Source organism: Lottia gigantea (genome assembly GCF_000327385.1).
Source record: "Lottia gigantea unplaced genomic scaffold LOTGIsca_65, whole genome shotgun sequence".
Classification (NCBI taxonomy): Eukaryota; Metazoa; Mollusca; class Gastropoda; family Lottiidae; genus Lottia; species Lottia gigantea.
The window spans coordinates 615,529-631,728 of NW_008710211.1; the positions used below are offsets into that span (position 1 = coordinate 615,529).

The window sequence follows — 16,200 nt, forward strand, 5'->3', positions numbered from 1 at the left end:
ACATTGTTGTATTGGGCACTATTTTAACAGTGGTATTTCTATATCATTCTACAATTGATGTATTGGGCACTATTTTAACAGTGGTATTTCTATATCACTCTACAATTGATGTATTGAGCACTATTTTAACAGTGATATTTCTATATCGCCCTACAATTGATGTATTGGGCACTATTTTAACAGTGGTATTTCTATATCACTCTACAATTGAAGTATTGAGCACTATTTTAACAGTAATATTTCTATATCACTCTACAATTGATGTATTGAACACTATTTTAACAGTGGTATTTCTATATCGCTCTACAATTGATGTATTGGGCATTATTTTAACAGTGGTATTTCTATATCGCTCTACAATTGATGTATTGGGCACTATTTTAACAGTGGTATTTCTATATCACTCTACAATTGATGTATTGGGCACTATTTTAACAGTGGTATTTCTATATCGCTCTACTATTGATGTATTGAGCACTATTTTAACAGTGGTATTTCTATATCGCTCTACAATTGATGTATTGGGCATTATTTTAACAGTGGTATTTCTATATCGCTCTACAATTGATGTATTGAGCACTATTTTAACAGTAATATTCCTATATCACTCTACAATTGATGTATTGAGCACTATTTTAACAGTAATATTCCTATATCACTCTATAATTGATGTATTGGGCACTATTTTAACAGTGGTATTTCTATATCACTCTACGATTGATGTATTGAGCACTATTTTAACAGTAATATTCCTATATCACTCTACAATTGATGTATTGGACACTATTTTAACAGTGGTATTTCTATATCACTCTACAATTGATGTATTGAGCACTATTTTAACAGTGGTATTTCTATATCACTCTATAATTGATGTATTGAGTACTATTTTAACAGTAATATTTCTATATCGCTCTACAATTGATGTATTGAGCACTATTTTAACAGTAATATTCCTATATCACTCTACAATTGATGTATTGGACACTATTTTAACAGTGGTATTTCTATATCACTCTACAATTGATGTATTGAGCACTATTTTAACAGTGGTATTTCTATATCACTCTATAATTGATGTATTGAGCACTATTTTAACAGTGGTATTTCTATATCACTCTATAATTGATGTATTGAGTACTATTTTAACAGTAATATTTCTATATCGCTCTACAATTGATGTATTGGGCACTATTTTAACAGTGGTATTTCTATATCGCTCTACAATTGATGTATTGAGCACTATTTTAACAGTGGTATTTCTATATCACTCTATAATTGATGTATTGAGTACTATTTATTTCTATATCGCTCTACAATTGATGTATTGAGCACTATTTTAACAGTGGTATTTCTATAACGCTCTACGATTGATGTAATGGACTATTTTTGGACAATATCATTATTGTAATTTGAATTCAACCTAAGCAGTAGTAATGCCCGGAGGACATTGACGTCTATGCTCAATATCAATTATCATTTCATTTCTTATTTAATTGCAGTTGAACGTGAATTTTAAAACGAATACGGGCAACAATATTGAAGTGTTAAAACATTCCCCCCTTTACAGAACGTGTATAGTTTGAGTGTCAAGCTGTAACGAACTACGACTGATACCTTGACTGTAATAACCACCTTTCTTGTATCACGGTAAACAATGATTTAATTGGACTGTACGACCTTAAATACGGCCAATCAGAGCCGTCGACAGACAGACCGTATTCGTAATGGAGTAGTGTTTACAGAATTTAAGTCGAGGCCTCCGATTGGCTGTATTAGCTAGTGCACAATCCAACCAAATCAATGTACTTACAAACTTCCGTGATATATGAGAGGTGGTTATTGTAATCAAGGTATAAGCCGAAGGTCGTAATAGTTTGACATTTTAAAGAAATTGCATTTTTTATGTAATTCCTTTGCATCTAATCTTTGTCCTTTGAAAAGTGCCCAGTCGTGTTCACCCGGCTATCGCCACAGTATTAGTTAAGTGTTATTTGTAGGCGCCAAGATGAGAGTTAAAACTTCAGTCAGTATCGCTAACAACGTCTTTATGCTGGTGCCTTTTAAAATACATCTTCCCTTCTCATACCGCTATAAATGATAGTGCAGTATACGTGTGTGCACGCGTCAAAATACATTGAATATCTATTTTGAGTTGTTTGATGCCATTGAGAGGGATTATACTAGACAAACATGCGCACATCATGATATCTCTCGTGCTACCTCCAGATCTAAAATGCCTGTATAGGCGTTCTATATCTATAGTACAATGCGATAAAGTTCGAAGTTTTTATATGTAATGATATAAAACAGTTTATATTTGATTTGTGAATAACGTTGGATTATTACATGAAAAGATAGGCCTACAGTGAGGAACCCTGCTTTATACCGGTAAGCTGTATTTTCTATTAGCAATGCATGGATAAATACCTGACTAGAATAGACCTGTGGTGACGTATCATTGCTTACTACAATACATGACAAATAAATATACATACACCCTCGAAGATATTCTCTCTGCATATATTACAACTACATGTACACGAATTGGCAACTTCAACGAGAATTGGTATTCTGTTTGTTATATCCATTAGATATACGTCTGTAATTTACTGTTTAATGTACAAAAAGTCATAGACCCCTTCGAGAAATTAGACGTCGCCGGCGAAAGAAATCATGTTCGCCATTTAGAAACACATGATTTCACTATTCAGATGCGTTTGTCAACTCGAAATCCTAGTGAGATAATCCGTTAAAGCTTACAAGATGGTCTAGTCTGTAGAAAGATTTTTTGATTTTTTTTTTATGAAAAGTAAGATAGTGGTTAGGCTGAAGGCAAATATTGTTGCTGCGTTGAAAAGGACTCCTACCCGAGTTACCTAATAATCTGATAGACGACAAGCCGACCCTTATCAGACCGAACTAACTCGGCTGGTATCTTTAACGTCTAATCACTAACTGTACATCGACAGAAAGCTGTTCAACTGTTATTTCTACTATAAAATAATAATCTGCAGTGGAAATACGATTATACCATGAAATTTCTTATCTATTTTTGTATCTTATGAGTAAGATATTATGCAGTTATGTAATAAAATCCACACGAATGGTCAATTATTTCAAAATTTAAGTCTTCAGCCTGGCCCTTTTTAATCTGTGTCCTACAAGTGAAAAGGAAGAACCTCGAATGGTATTGGTTGAATTAGATATTTTTTCTTCACGTTTTTAGCAGCTATATGATTTTGATGAACCTTTTTAAGGTTCTTCATAACATAATCGCAGGACTACGAAATTAATTGGAAAATGTTTAAAATGCATACGAAACTTTATATCAGATTTAAATGCCATATTTTTCAACATGATCAATTTTCATCAATTCAAATAAAATGGGATTAAGTGGAGCCATATGATCAGGCGCCTTATTCTTCATACTTAACCTAAATATAATTCAAATTTAAAGACATACATTAATCTAAGTGGATAACAAAACTAAATTTAAAATAGATTTTAGTGATTGATCAATCAGATGACCGGAACACTAAAATTATCTTAAGTTAAATCTTCGAGAATAAGACCTAAAATTAAAAAGTGGTCCAAACTAAGATAAATTTGGTATAAGCATGTAAAAGAATTGGTACTATGATTTATTCACCTGTATAAAATCTACCTGTTAATTAGATACACGTGTTACATTCTTTAAAACTACCTTGATGCATGTAGTTAGAAATGAAACCTACTTGTCTGAAGATAGAATTCAAATTCCTCGGCATCGTCACAGTAGCCCATTCTCTCTGTCTTCAAATTTAGACCCACTTTCGTTTCTACAGGGAGAGAGGCTGTCCTTCCTACCCCCCCTCCCCAGTTTCAAATTTCTTTCATTGTGTTCACAAATGCCCCGGTTCCCTTGATATTTCTGTCGCTATATTTCTACCTACACATTGTACTGCCACTAATCGTGAAGAGCAATATGTCATAAAATATATTTTGCGAGTAGTGACGTCATCAAACACTTAGTTTTTGTAGAATTGCAGGAACTACAGATGTCTGACTGAAAATTGAAATGATGCAAATTGATACTATCAGTGTCTCCGATACACATAATAAATTTACAATCACTTTTAGATGGTTATACACAATTTTACTATATTTCGTTTAATATTTTCTTCATCTTTACTGACTATTTCTTCTCTTTGAGGGAAAATAAAAATCTTTCAATGATATACACATAATTCCAAAAAAGTGCTTGATGGGATATATTCAACAAGATATTTTCTGCACTAACTGCTATAGATACCGCTTTTCAATATGATATGAAAGAATGGTTCGTGTATAATTTCCAAATTTTCGATCTCGCATAAAATAAATAATAAAATAAACCGACCGATATTATTTCTTCCTTATTTATTGAATTGTACGCGAACTGATTGTCTCATTTGTATTTCCCGGAAAAAGTCTTGCCATTTTCACAACAGAAGGTGAACAAACTTTGTTTAAAGCTGAAAGAGGCATTAATTTTTAATCTCCAAGAAGCATCATTTTGTAATCTCTGTCAATAACAACCACTGCCAACTTCTTATTCATCTTATTATTTTATATAATAAACATATCTCATTAAACTATGATAACGTCTGATTAAATACAACATTTCATTATATTTTATCATATGAAATTATAAGACGTCTAGTGGCTAGATATTCACAATATAACATTATTATTTCCTTTAGGATAGAGCCAGTCAATCTTCGAGAGCACCTGCAACCACAGATTTTTCAACCCGGTTTCAGCAATGCTGGTTGGATGGGCTAAAATAGAAAAAGCGTCTAGTCGTTCGGATGGGACGATAAACTGAATCTCTGTGTGCTACAGGCTGAGCACGTTAAAGACCCCCAGTTAGAAATCGAAAAGGAGTAGGCTAATGCCGCGGTCCTGGCAAAATTTCCTTCATTGTACCCTGCATGGTGTTTCCCGGTCTTCCTTAGGCCGATAAGGTGCAGAAAAGTAAGACATAACACTCCTTTCATTTTATTTCATTTTGTCGATATCGAAACAGGTTAATCAGCAAACTATTTCTGTTCAGAATCTGATACAAAAAGATGTGTGGTGTGTAGCTTTTTACAATAATAACCGAGGTGGATATCGTCATCATCTGAGGCAACTTATGGCACCGTGCTTTTCAGGATCTGAGACAAAACATGCTAACATCGGTCGTATATAATTGGCGAATGCAAGAGAGTATATGCTTCTATTTAATTCGACAAGGTTTGTCAACTCTGCATCTAATTTATATCGCGTCTGTGAGCAATTTTACGGGTCCGTCTTACACCAGTATGGTGTTTTACTCTGCACGACACAAGTTCGTTTTCAGATATTTTACAGTTTAAATGTGTGTCGATTTCCAGGGTATATTTTTGAATGTTAAATCATTGTTAGGTTGTTTTTAAACATTTTATTACCAAATGAATTTAAATACGAACGATTTGATAGTATATTTAATAGTAATATCAAAATCGACTTTACAATGTTAACAAAACCCATGTGTTCTTGAACAATGGGTGAAAAGTCTAAATTCCTGCCTTTATGGAACTGACACACACCCTACTTTAAACCTATATATTCTATCGTAATGAATCCTTATCTAAATGACAAGTGAAGACTCAAGTTTTTCAACTCTAAACACTTTGTTTTACTGATAAATTTGATGATAAAATCTCAATAAAAACCTTAAAATAACACTGTTAATTTAACACTGTGTCTTAACACTGGTTTTTATTTTCTTCAGTAAAATAATGAACAGTAATTCTCAGGCTGTAATTGGCAGTTTTTATTACCCGCTTGTCAAGTGAGTTTAGATGTCAGTGGTTTTAAAGTCTATAATTAGTTTTAATTTTTTGGCTAAGTTCTTGGGGTTCTTTTCCATTACAAAAATCCAGGCCCTCGTTTCAGATAGACTTTTACGCACCTTAGTAAAACGGGGGCCTGATTGTTTAATACATCCCAGTCTGCAATAAATAATTTATTAAAGTGCCTGACTTATCAGAGAAAAGGGTAGTAAATTCGATTTAAGTTATGAGTAAAGCACCATTAACGGTATTAATATTGTGTTGGACGTTGTTTGCGACACATGGAATATTCATCTTATGAAACTGTGAAACGCCTATCTTACAGGCCATCAGCTTCTGTAAGGTCACATAACTAATAATGTTTATTGATATAAAAAGGACGATGTTTAGCACAGAGCCATATTCACAACATCGAACAGATTTTATTGAGATGTACAACTGACTGATAGAGTCGTTAATTATGTTGAAAAAGGAAACTTAAAGATGGGTTTCCTTATTTTTTAGTGTCAAATTAACCAATTGGTGTTTCTAATGAATTATCATGTATTCTTAATCATATCATTATGTTTTTATTGCTTATAATTAGGAAATTTTAACCAATCATAAATGTCCTTGTATGTACAATTTGGATAAACAAAAAAATACTTTTTGACCATTCTTGATCGGTCACTAAATGGAATTCTGCTGGTAATTAACTTCTAATTTAGCTAATTATGAATTAATTATTGACATGTGAGACAAACTGGTCATTAGAGCACCTCTACTTTCTATTCATATGAACATAAGCATTTTCATAAATAAAAATAAGGGAACCCATCTTTAAGTGAGGTCGCACATTGCAGGTGGTCGCCTGAGCAAATTTCACTGCACTAAGTGCGAGAAGAGGACAGAAAATCAAAGAGGAGATGAGTCCTAAATGTTGCCGGCTGTAAAGGAATTTAGTTGCGTATAAAACCATCATAACCATCTCATGATAGTTTTAACGGGCTAACGAGTATACAATAGACTTCAAAACTACATTTTATTTCAATTCATACACTATACACTATACAATATTCATTTACAAGTAATTTCTGAATACATAATATCAGTATTCTATATTAGAAATATTAAAACATACAACATGATTCAAGTTTTATTTCTATATCGCTCTATAATTGATGTATTGAGTACTATTTTAACAGTGGTATTTCTATATCGCTCTATAATTGGTGTATTGAGCACTATTTTAACAGTGGTATTTCTATATAGCTCTACAATTGGTGTATTGAGCACTATTTTAACAGTGGTATTTCTATATAGCTCTACAATTGATGTATTGAGCACTATTTTAACAGTAGTATTTCTATATCGCTCTATAATTGATGTATTGAGCACTATTTTAACAGTGGTATTTCTATATCGCTCTACAATTGATATATTGATCACTAAATTAACAGTGGTATTTCTATATCACTCTATAATTGATGTATTGAGTACTATTTTAACAGTGGTATTTCTATATCGCTCTACAATTGATGTATTGAGAACTATTTTAACAGTGGTATTTCTATATCGCTCTACAATTGATGTATTGGGCACTATTTTAACAGTGATATTTCTATATCGCTCTACAATTGATGTATTGAGCACTATTTTAACAGTGATATTTCTATATCACTCTACAATTGATGTATTGGGCACTATTTTAACAGTGATATTTCTATATCGCTCTACAATTGATGTATTGAGCACTATTTTAACAGTGGTATTTCTATATCACTCTACAATTGATGTATTGAGAACTATTTTAACAGTGGTATTTCTATATCACTATATAATTGATGTATTGAGTACTATTTTAACAGTGGTATTTCTATATCACTATATAATTGATGTATTGAGTACTATTTTAACAGTGGTATTTCTATATCACTATATAATTGATGTATTGAGTACTATTTTAACAGTGGTATTTCTATATCACTATATAATTGATGTATTGAGTACTATTTTAACAGTGGTATTTCTATATCGCTCTACAATTGATGTATTAAGCACTATTTTAACAGTGGTATTTCTATATCGCTTTACAATTGATGTATTGAACACTATTTTAACAGTGCTATTTCTATATCGCTCTACAATTGATGTGTTGAGAACTATTTTAACAGTGGTATTTCTTTTGATGTATTGAGCACTATTTTAACAGTGGTATTTCTATATCACTCTACAATTGATGTATTGAGCACTATTTTAACACTGGTATTTCTATATTCATCTACAATTGATATATTGAGCACTATATTAACAGTGGTATTTCTATATCGCTTTACAATTGATATATTGAGCACTATTTTAACAGTGCTGTTTCTATATTGCTCTATAATTGATGTATTGAACACTATTTTAACAGTGGTATTTCTATATCTCTCTACAATTGATGTATTGAGCACCATTTTAACAATGGTATTTCTATATCATTCTACAATTGATGTATTGAGCACTATTTTAACAGTGGTATTTCTATATCACTCTACAATTGATGTATTGAGTACTATTTTAACAGTAGTATTTCTATATCGTTCTACAATTGATGTGTTGAGTACTATTTTAACAGTGGTATTTCTATATCACTCTACAATTGATGTATTGAGCACTATTTTAACACTGGTATTTCTATATTCATCTACAATTGATATATTGAGCACTATATTAACAGTGGAATTTCTATATCGCTTTACAATTGAGGTATTGGGCACTATTTTAACAGTGGTATTTCTATATCTCTCTACAATAGATGTATTGAGCACTATTTTAACAGTGGTATTTCTATATCGCTCTTCAATTGATGTATTGGGCACTATATTAACAGTGGTATTTCTATATCGCTCTACAATTGATGTATTGAACACTATTTTAACAGTGGTATTTCTATTGATGTATTGAGCACTATTTTAACAGTGCTGTTTCTATATCAATTGATATGTTTTATTATTGCAATATCTATATTAAAAATTGATAGAAAAATATAAGATTTCAAAAACATAATTTAGGCGTTAAAAAAATAAGTGGGATGCTTTCTTGTGCAATCGACCATGTAAGGTTTGAATCCAATCGAAGAACCTTACCAAGTTTCACACGTGGCGTCAGCAGGGAAAGCACAGGCTCCAGTACTAGTATCGTAGTTGGTACCTGATGGACATGGCATTGTAAATTTGGTGTTACCTACACATGTAAAATACTGGGTACAATCATCACAGTCGGGATGATTTCCAGTGTTCTTACCCTCACAGCTTGTGATACACAATGGATTAAGTCCAGACGGTGAAGTCGGGCTTGTTGCAGATGTGGGTCCCGTGTAGGGAGAAGTTCTACATACTGCGTTCTGGACATAGTCACATTGTCCTACTGCAGCGTTATAATACAAATTCGGCAAGCAGTCGAACGTGGACAGAGTACCCAGGTAGCATTTGACAAATTTAGAGCAATCTCCGCAATGTGCATACAAACCATACGGTTTACCACTACAAGACGTCGTGCATTCATCCCAGATATAAGTTGGACTAGTCATACTTGTAGCTGATGTCGCAGAGGTAGCGGAGGTAGCACTTGTAGCAGATGTCGCGCTTGTCGCTGATGTTGCTGAGGTTGCACTAGTAGCCGATGTTGCACTGGTCGCTGATGTTGCTGAGGTTGCACTAGTAGCCGATGTTGCACTAGTAGCCGATGTTGCACTTGTAGCTGATGTTGCTGATGTAGCACTCGTTGCTGATGTTGCCGATGTTGCACTGGTCGCTGATGTTGCTGAGGTTGCACTAGTAGCTGATGTTGCAGATGTTGCACTAGTAGCTGAAGTTGCAGATGTTGCACTTGTCGCTGATGTTGCTGAGGTTGCACTAGTAGCTGATGTCGCTGAGGTTGCACTAGTAGCTGATGTTGCTGAGGTTGCACTAGTAGCTGATGTCGCTGAGGTTGCACTAGTAGCTGATGTTGCTGAGGTTGCACTAGTAGCTGATGTCGCACTCGTTGCTGATGTTGCTGAGGTCGCACTAGTAGCTGATGTAGCAGACGTAGCTGATGTTGCAGATGTCGCACTCGTTGCTGATGTTGCTGAGGTCGCACTTGTTTCTGATGTAGCAGACGTAGCTGATGTTGCAGATGTTGCACTTGTCGCTGATGTTGCTGAGGTCGCACTAGTAGCTGATGTCGCACTCGTTGCTGATGTTGCTGAGGTCGCACTTGTTTCTGATGTAGCAGACGTAGCTGATGTTGCAGATGTCGCACTCGTTGCTGATGTTGCTGAGGTCGCACTTGTTTCTGATGTAGCAGACGTAGCTGATGTTGCAGATGTTGCACTTGTCGCTGATGTTGCTGAGGTCGCACTAGTAGCTGATGTGGCACTTGTTTCTGATGTAGCAGACGTAGCCGATGTCGCTGATGTTGCACTAGTAGCCGATGTTTCTGAGGTCGCACTAGTAGCTGATGTTGCACTTGTCGCAGATGTTGCTGAGGTCGCACTAGTTGCTGATGTCGCAGACGTAGGCGATGTTGCTGAGGTTGCACTAGTAGCCGATGTTGCACTTGTGGCTGAAGTCGCTGATGTAGCTGAAGTCGCACTAGTTGCTGATGTCGCAGACGTAGCCGATGTTGCTGAGGTTGCACTAGTAGCCGATGTTGCACTTGTGGCTGAAGTCGCTGATGTAGCTGAGGTCGCACTAGTCACAGATGTTGCAGAAGTTGCACTAGTAGCCGATGTTGCAGAAGTAGCAGATGTTGCACTTGTAGCTGATGTTGCAGAGGTCGCACTAGTTGCTGATGTAGCAGACGTAGCCGATGTCGCTGATGTTGCGCTTGTAGCTGACGTTGCTGAGGTCGCACTAGTAGCTGATGTTGCACTAGTAGCCGATGTTGCACTTGTCGCAGATGTTGCGGAGGTCGCACTAGTTGCTGATGTCGCAGAAGTAGCCGATGTTGCCGAGGTTGCAGATGTAACCGATGTTTCTGAGGTTGCACTAGTAGCCGATGTTGCAGAGGTAGCAGAGGTTGCACTTGTAGCAGATGTCGCACTTGTAGCTGATGTTGCCGATGTCGCACTTGTAGCTGATGTTGCCGAGGTTGGACTAGTAGCCGATGTTGCAGAGGTAGCAGATGTTGCACTAGTCGCTGATGTTGCTGATGTTGCACTAGTAGCTGATGTTGCTGATGTTGCAGATGTTGCCGATGTTGCACTTGTCGCAGACGTAGGTGATGTCGCACTAGTAGCTGATGTCACGGAAGTAGCAGATGTTGCACTTGTCGCTGATGTTGCTGATGTAGCACTTGTAGCTGATGTTGCTGATGTAGCACTAGTAGCTGATGTTGCCGATGTAGCACTTGTAGCAGATGTTGCTGAGGTCGCACTAGTAGCTGATGTCGCAGACGTAGCCGATGTTGCACTTGTAGCTGATGTTGCACTTGTGGCAGATGTTGCTGAGGTCGCACTGGTAACCGATGTTGCAGAGGTGGCAGATGTTGCACTTGTCGCTGATGTTGCTGAGGTTGCACTAGTAGCTGATGTCGCAGACGTAGCCGATGTTGCAGAGGTCGCACTAGTAGCTGATGTTGCTGAGGTAGCCGAGGTTGCACTTGTAGCTGATGTTGCGCTTGTAGCTGAAGTTGCACTTGTAGCTGATGTTGCTGAAGTTGCGCTTGTAGCTGATGTTGCAGAAGTAGCTGATGTTGCAGAAGTAGCTGAGGTTGCACTTGTCGCTGATGTTGCGCTTGTAGCTGATGTTGCTGAGGTCGCACTTGTAGCTGATGTTGCTGAGGTCGCACTTGTAGCCGAAGTTGCAGAGGTTGCACTGGTAGCTGATGTTGCTGAGGTAGCCGAGGTTGCACTTGTAGCTGATGTTGCGCTTGTAGCTGAAGTTGCACTTGTAGCTGATGTTGCTGAGGTTGCGCTTGTAGCTGATGTCGCTGATGTTGCACTTGTAGCTGAGGTTGCGCTTGTAGCTGATGTCGCTGATGTTGCACTTGTGGCTGAGGTTGCGCTTGTAGCTGATGTCGCTGATGTTGCACTTGTAGCTGATGTAGCGCTTGTAGCTGATGTTGCGCTTGTAGCTGATGTAGCTGATGTTGCACTTGTTGCTGATGTTGCTGAGGTAGCCGATGTGTCGCTTGTAGCTGATGTTGCCGATGTTGCGCTTGTAGCTGATGTTGCCGAGGTAGCCGATGTCGCGCTTGTAGCTGATGTTGCACTTGTAGCTGATGTTGCGCTTGTAGCTGATGTCGCCGATGTTGCACTTGTAGCTGATGTTGCGCTTGTAGCTGATGTTGCGCTTGTAGCTGATGTCGCAGATGTTACACTTGTTGCTGATGTTGCTGAGGTAGCCGATGTGGCGCTTGTAGCTGATGTTGCTGATGTCGCACTAGTAGCAGATGTCGCGCTTGTCGCAGATGTTGCTGATGTCGCACTAGTAGCTGATGTTGCAGACGTAGCAGATGTTGCGCTTGTTGTAGCTGATGTCGCAGAAGTCGCCGATGTTGCACTTGTCGCTGATGTTGCTGATGTTGCTGATGTCACACTAGTAGCTGATGTTGCAGACGTTGCAGATGTAGCAGAAGTTGCTGACGTAGCACATTGGGCATCTGCAGTGTATGAGTCAGATAATCAAAGCCTTGATCAGACGGACAAGAACGCTCATATCCCTGTCCTCCTACACAAGAAACGTATCCATTACAACTTGCACAATTTGGGTAATTACCTGGCAAGGTGTAAACATCAGTGCATTTACTGACAAAAATACAGTTTTCATACGGATTAGGAGTTGGTTGTTCACTGGTTATAGAAACAGCACTTGTAGCACTTGTAGCACTCGTGGGGCCAGTGTACACTGTAGTTGATGTTCCGCAATAGGACTCATAGGCATAAGAACATTTTCTATAGGCTGCATCAAATATTAATCCTGTAGGACAGTCAAAAATGTATCGTTGAGAATTGGTGCATTGAACAAACTTGGTACAATCTCCACAATGCGGAAAGTCTCCACTATCACTTGATGAACACGTATCTTTACATTCAGCATATGGATTAGCAGAGGTTGCGCTTGTAGCTGATGTTGCTGAGGTCGCACTGGTAGCTGATGTTGCCGAGGTCGCACTGGTAGCTGATGTTGCCGAGGTCGCACTGGTAGCGGATGTTGCCGAAGTTGCACTTGTAGCTGAAGTCGGGCTGGTAGCAGAATTTGACAGAGAAACCCGATTCAGTAGTATTAATATCACTGTAGCCCACCACAAGGGCAGCTTGTTTAGTCCGACCATGATGTATCTAAATGAATGAGAATAATAAACATTCTCTTTTTATCCATAAATTCATTTTTCCTGGGGCTTTTGTTGTCTTGATTGTCATAAATACCTGATTGCTGGTTGATAAAAACCAACATTACTCCATAGGTAATAATATATATGTTCATTATCAGGCTAACTATTTCGCTTACGACGTTTCCTTAGGGTAAGAAGATAATTAAAATAGTTATAACAACGTTATCTGCACATTTCAGCCTTGGAAAAACAATGAATAATAATTAAATGAGGGGTGCAACTCGTGCCTTCGGTCAGTTCATCAAGCGGACTTACTATTTGTTAAGACATTGAAACATTGGCGTAATGCAAATAGCCTTGGATTCTAATCTACGCCAAATGTTTAAATGTTATGTGAACCGGTGCAGTTAGATGATGACGTAGACAACAATGACAGCAATGACGAGTCATCATTTTAACAATCAAACGCATTTAGTTCTAGACTCAGATGGATTTGAAGGCTAAAGTTTCGACGAGGTTCTGTGAACTTTATACTTTATTACTGACTAGCTTAGCAAAACAATATCATAAAGAAAAAACTAAAGTACAATTGCTCAAACGGATGACGACTCTGTGCCTTTAAAAAAGAAAGAAAAGATTGTGTCTAAATTCCTGCCTTTATGGAGCTGGCACACACACCCTTCTCTAAACCTATATATTCTATCGTAATGAATCCTTATCTAAATGACAAGTGAAGACTCAAGTTTTTCAACTCTAAACACTTTGTTTTACTGATAAATTTGATGATAAAATCTCAATAAAAACCTTAAAATAACACTGTTAATTTAACACTGTGTCTTAACACTGGTTTTTATTTTCTTCAGTAAAATAATGAACAGTAATTCTCAGACTGTAATTGGCAGTTTTTATTACCCGCTTGTCAAGTGAGTTTAGATTTCATTGAGTTTAAAAGTCTATTGTTAGTTTTTAAATTTTGGCTAAATTCTAGTTCTAAAAGAAATATCATAGGATATCGGTCTACAGTAAGTATATGGTTAATACACCCAAATTTACATTAGGTTAGAGCGGTTGACTTATTAAACGAAAAGAATCTTCAGTTTAAGTTTAAGTTACTGTGAGTAGAATAATATAATGCTTTATTACAATTAACAGTGTTGTGGATGTTGCAAGTGACACAGGGCATATTAGAACACCTCCAGGCAATAATCAGCGACTGATAGTCCACACAACAATAATATTCATGTGAAAAAAGCACGTTATTTAACAAAATTTTAAGTTTCAAACTTGGTCAACAAGTAGTCATATTCATTAGTTGTAACTACCAGTTGCAGATGCCATGACAAAAGAATAGGATCTCTATATAAGACCGTATACCCATCAAACTAAAAAATTATTGGAACATGCTACCAAGCATTACTTAAAGGGGGAACTGTCGACATTTACGGGGATTGATTTGGGTCTTTATTGTGCTTTAATATTAAGAAGTACTAAAACGCACGAAAATCGCATTATCCCTTAAAATATACCTATATATACCTAAAATTCGTGTGGGATTTTTAACTTTCAAACGGAAATAACTATGGATACACATGGATTTGAAGGCTCAAATTTCGACAAAGAGCTGTGAACACTATTACTGATTATGAAATCTAAACAAATTCCTGTTTCTGAAACTAAAGTATGATTGGTCGAACGGATAGTAAAGGTGCTCCTTCAACTAAGGTTAAAAATTCAACTTTTTGGTCATTCTAAGAAATAGTATACCTTTAACAAAAAGCCATATCACTATATCTTCTAACAGAATTGCTTAATGATGTGTATAATAGCAATTCGAAGGGCGTCGGAAATATATATTTAATATATTATTAAGTTATCAGAATTGCAAACAGTGTGGTATTAAATAATACTAGTAAGACTTAAAGCGTGGCGTGGCAACTGAAAATTTGGGCGACTGAATATAGTAACGAGTCTCGCTTAAGACGACACAACGAAATCACCATTCATTACCGGGACAGATTCAGTTTTATCGAAACGGTCGAGAATTTCCGAATAATCATTAAGATAATAACTTAATTAAGTAATAAGACGTCTTTGTTTTGCAACTTGTTTTAAAAATCAAAGCTGTTGAAAAGCAGTTCACACTAGAAATCTGTATAAACATAGATATTAACACTTAAAGTTATCAATTCATCTAAATTACACTGTAAAGCCATTATAACGCACATTAGCAATTAATCCGAAACATCTGCCTCTATCCCAACCACTGACATTTGGCAATTTTCAAATTAGCTATCAGAAGCTGGAATATAAACAGATGTTTCGGTCTATCTTGTAGATAATGGCCGATTTTTTTCATTTTAGATCTTTACATCCGCTATATGTGAATAAGTCGAAGGCGTCCGATCTCTGTTAGTCAGGAAAGGACGAGTCGTTTTCAGCCACTGTATATCACTCTGTATATCATACCGATACCCTACATTATTTTCCCTTCTTCCAGTTAATAAACGATGTAGTCATCATATCAAAGACATACAAAGTAACGGTTTGTTTTTAGTGCTTATCTTTTTAAACTGCTGATTCCATAATAAACGTCGGTCGTAGATAGCATCAAACTGTTATACACTCTTCAGTCTACTTGTCGAAAATCTAGATAGAATCAGGATGTTCAATTTAAAGGAAAACTACCTCTTAGAATGGCTCTTAATTTAAAATTCTCAAACTTGGTCGACAATTTGGACTTACCAGGTACCATAACTAAAGATTAGATGCTCTCCTGCTTTTTTTTCCGGAGGTGGGGGCCCCCTTAGGAGTGTGGCCTGTGTGATTGGTTCAAATCAGTCCCTATGGTACTTTGAGCAACTGCACTCATTCTGCCTTATAAGTTACGATGTTTAGGAAATTTTGCCGCCAAAGTGTGGAGCTAGTTCCCCCTTCACATTTCTGTGGCCCATGCTAGGTCCTTCTTCATAGTGATACATAGACACGCCACTGTTGATAACTCCTCAATTAGTGATTATGGAAGTGGGCAATATTCAACTATGAACAGTCTGAATATCGGAAATAAGAAGTAAACTTTCAA

General features: G+C 36.7%; 2 protein-coding genes across 2 annotated transcripts; both read right to left on the minus strand.

Annotated features, from left to right (window-relative positions):
- Window positions 1-400: 400 nt before the first annotated feature.
- LOTGIDRAFT_129525 (hypothetical protein) lies at window positions 401-595 on the minus strand (the record flags this gene model as incomplete). Its single annotated transcript, XM_009064789.1, has 1 exon — window positions 401-595. A coding segment is annotated over one exon (195 nt), but the record flags the coding sequence as incomplete, so codon positions are not given.
- Window positions 596-8,958: 8,363 nt separating this feature from the next.
- LOTGIDRAFT_95655 (hypothetical protein) lies at window positions 8,959-12,839 on the minus strand (the record flags this gene model as incomplete). The annotated part of the gene is made up of 2 exons (XM_009064790.1): window positions 8,959-9,385; window positions 12,721-12,839. Coding segments are annotated over 2 exons (546 nt in total), but the record flags the coding sequence as incomplete, so codon positions are not given.
- Window positions 12,840-16,200: the final 3,361 nt, after the last annotated feature.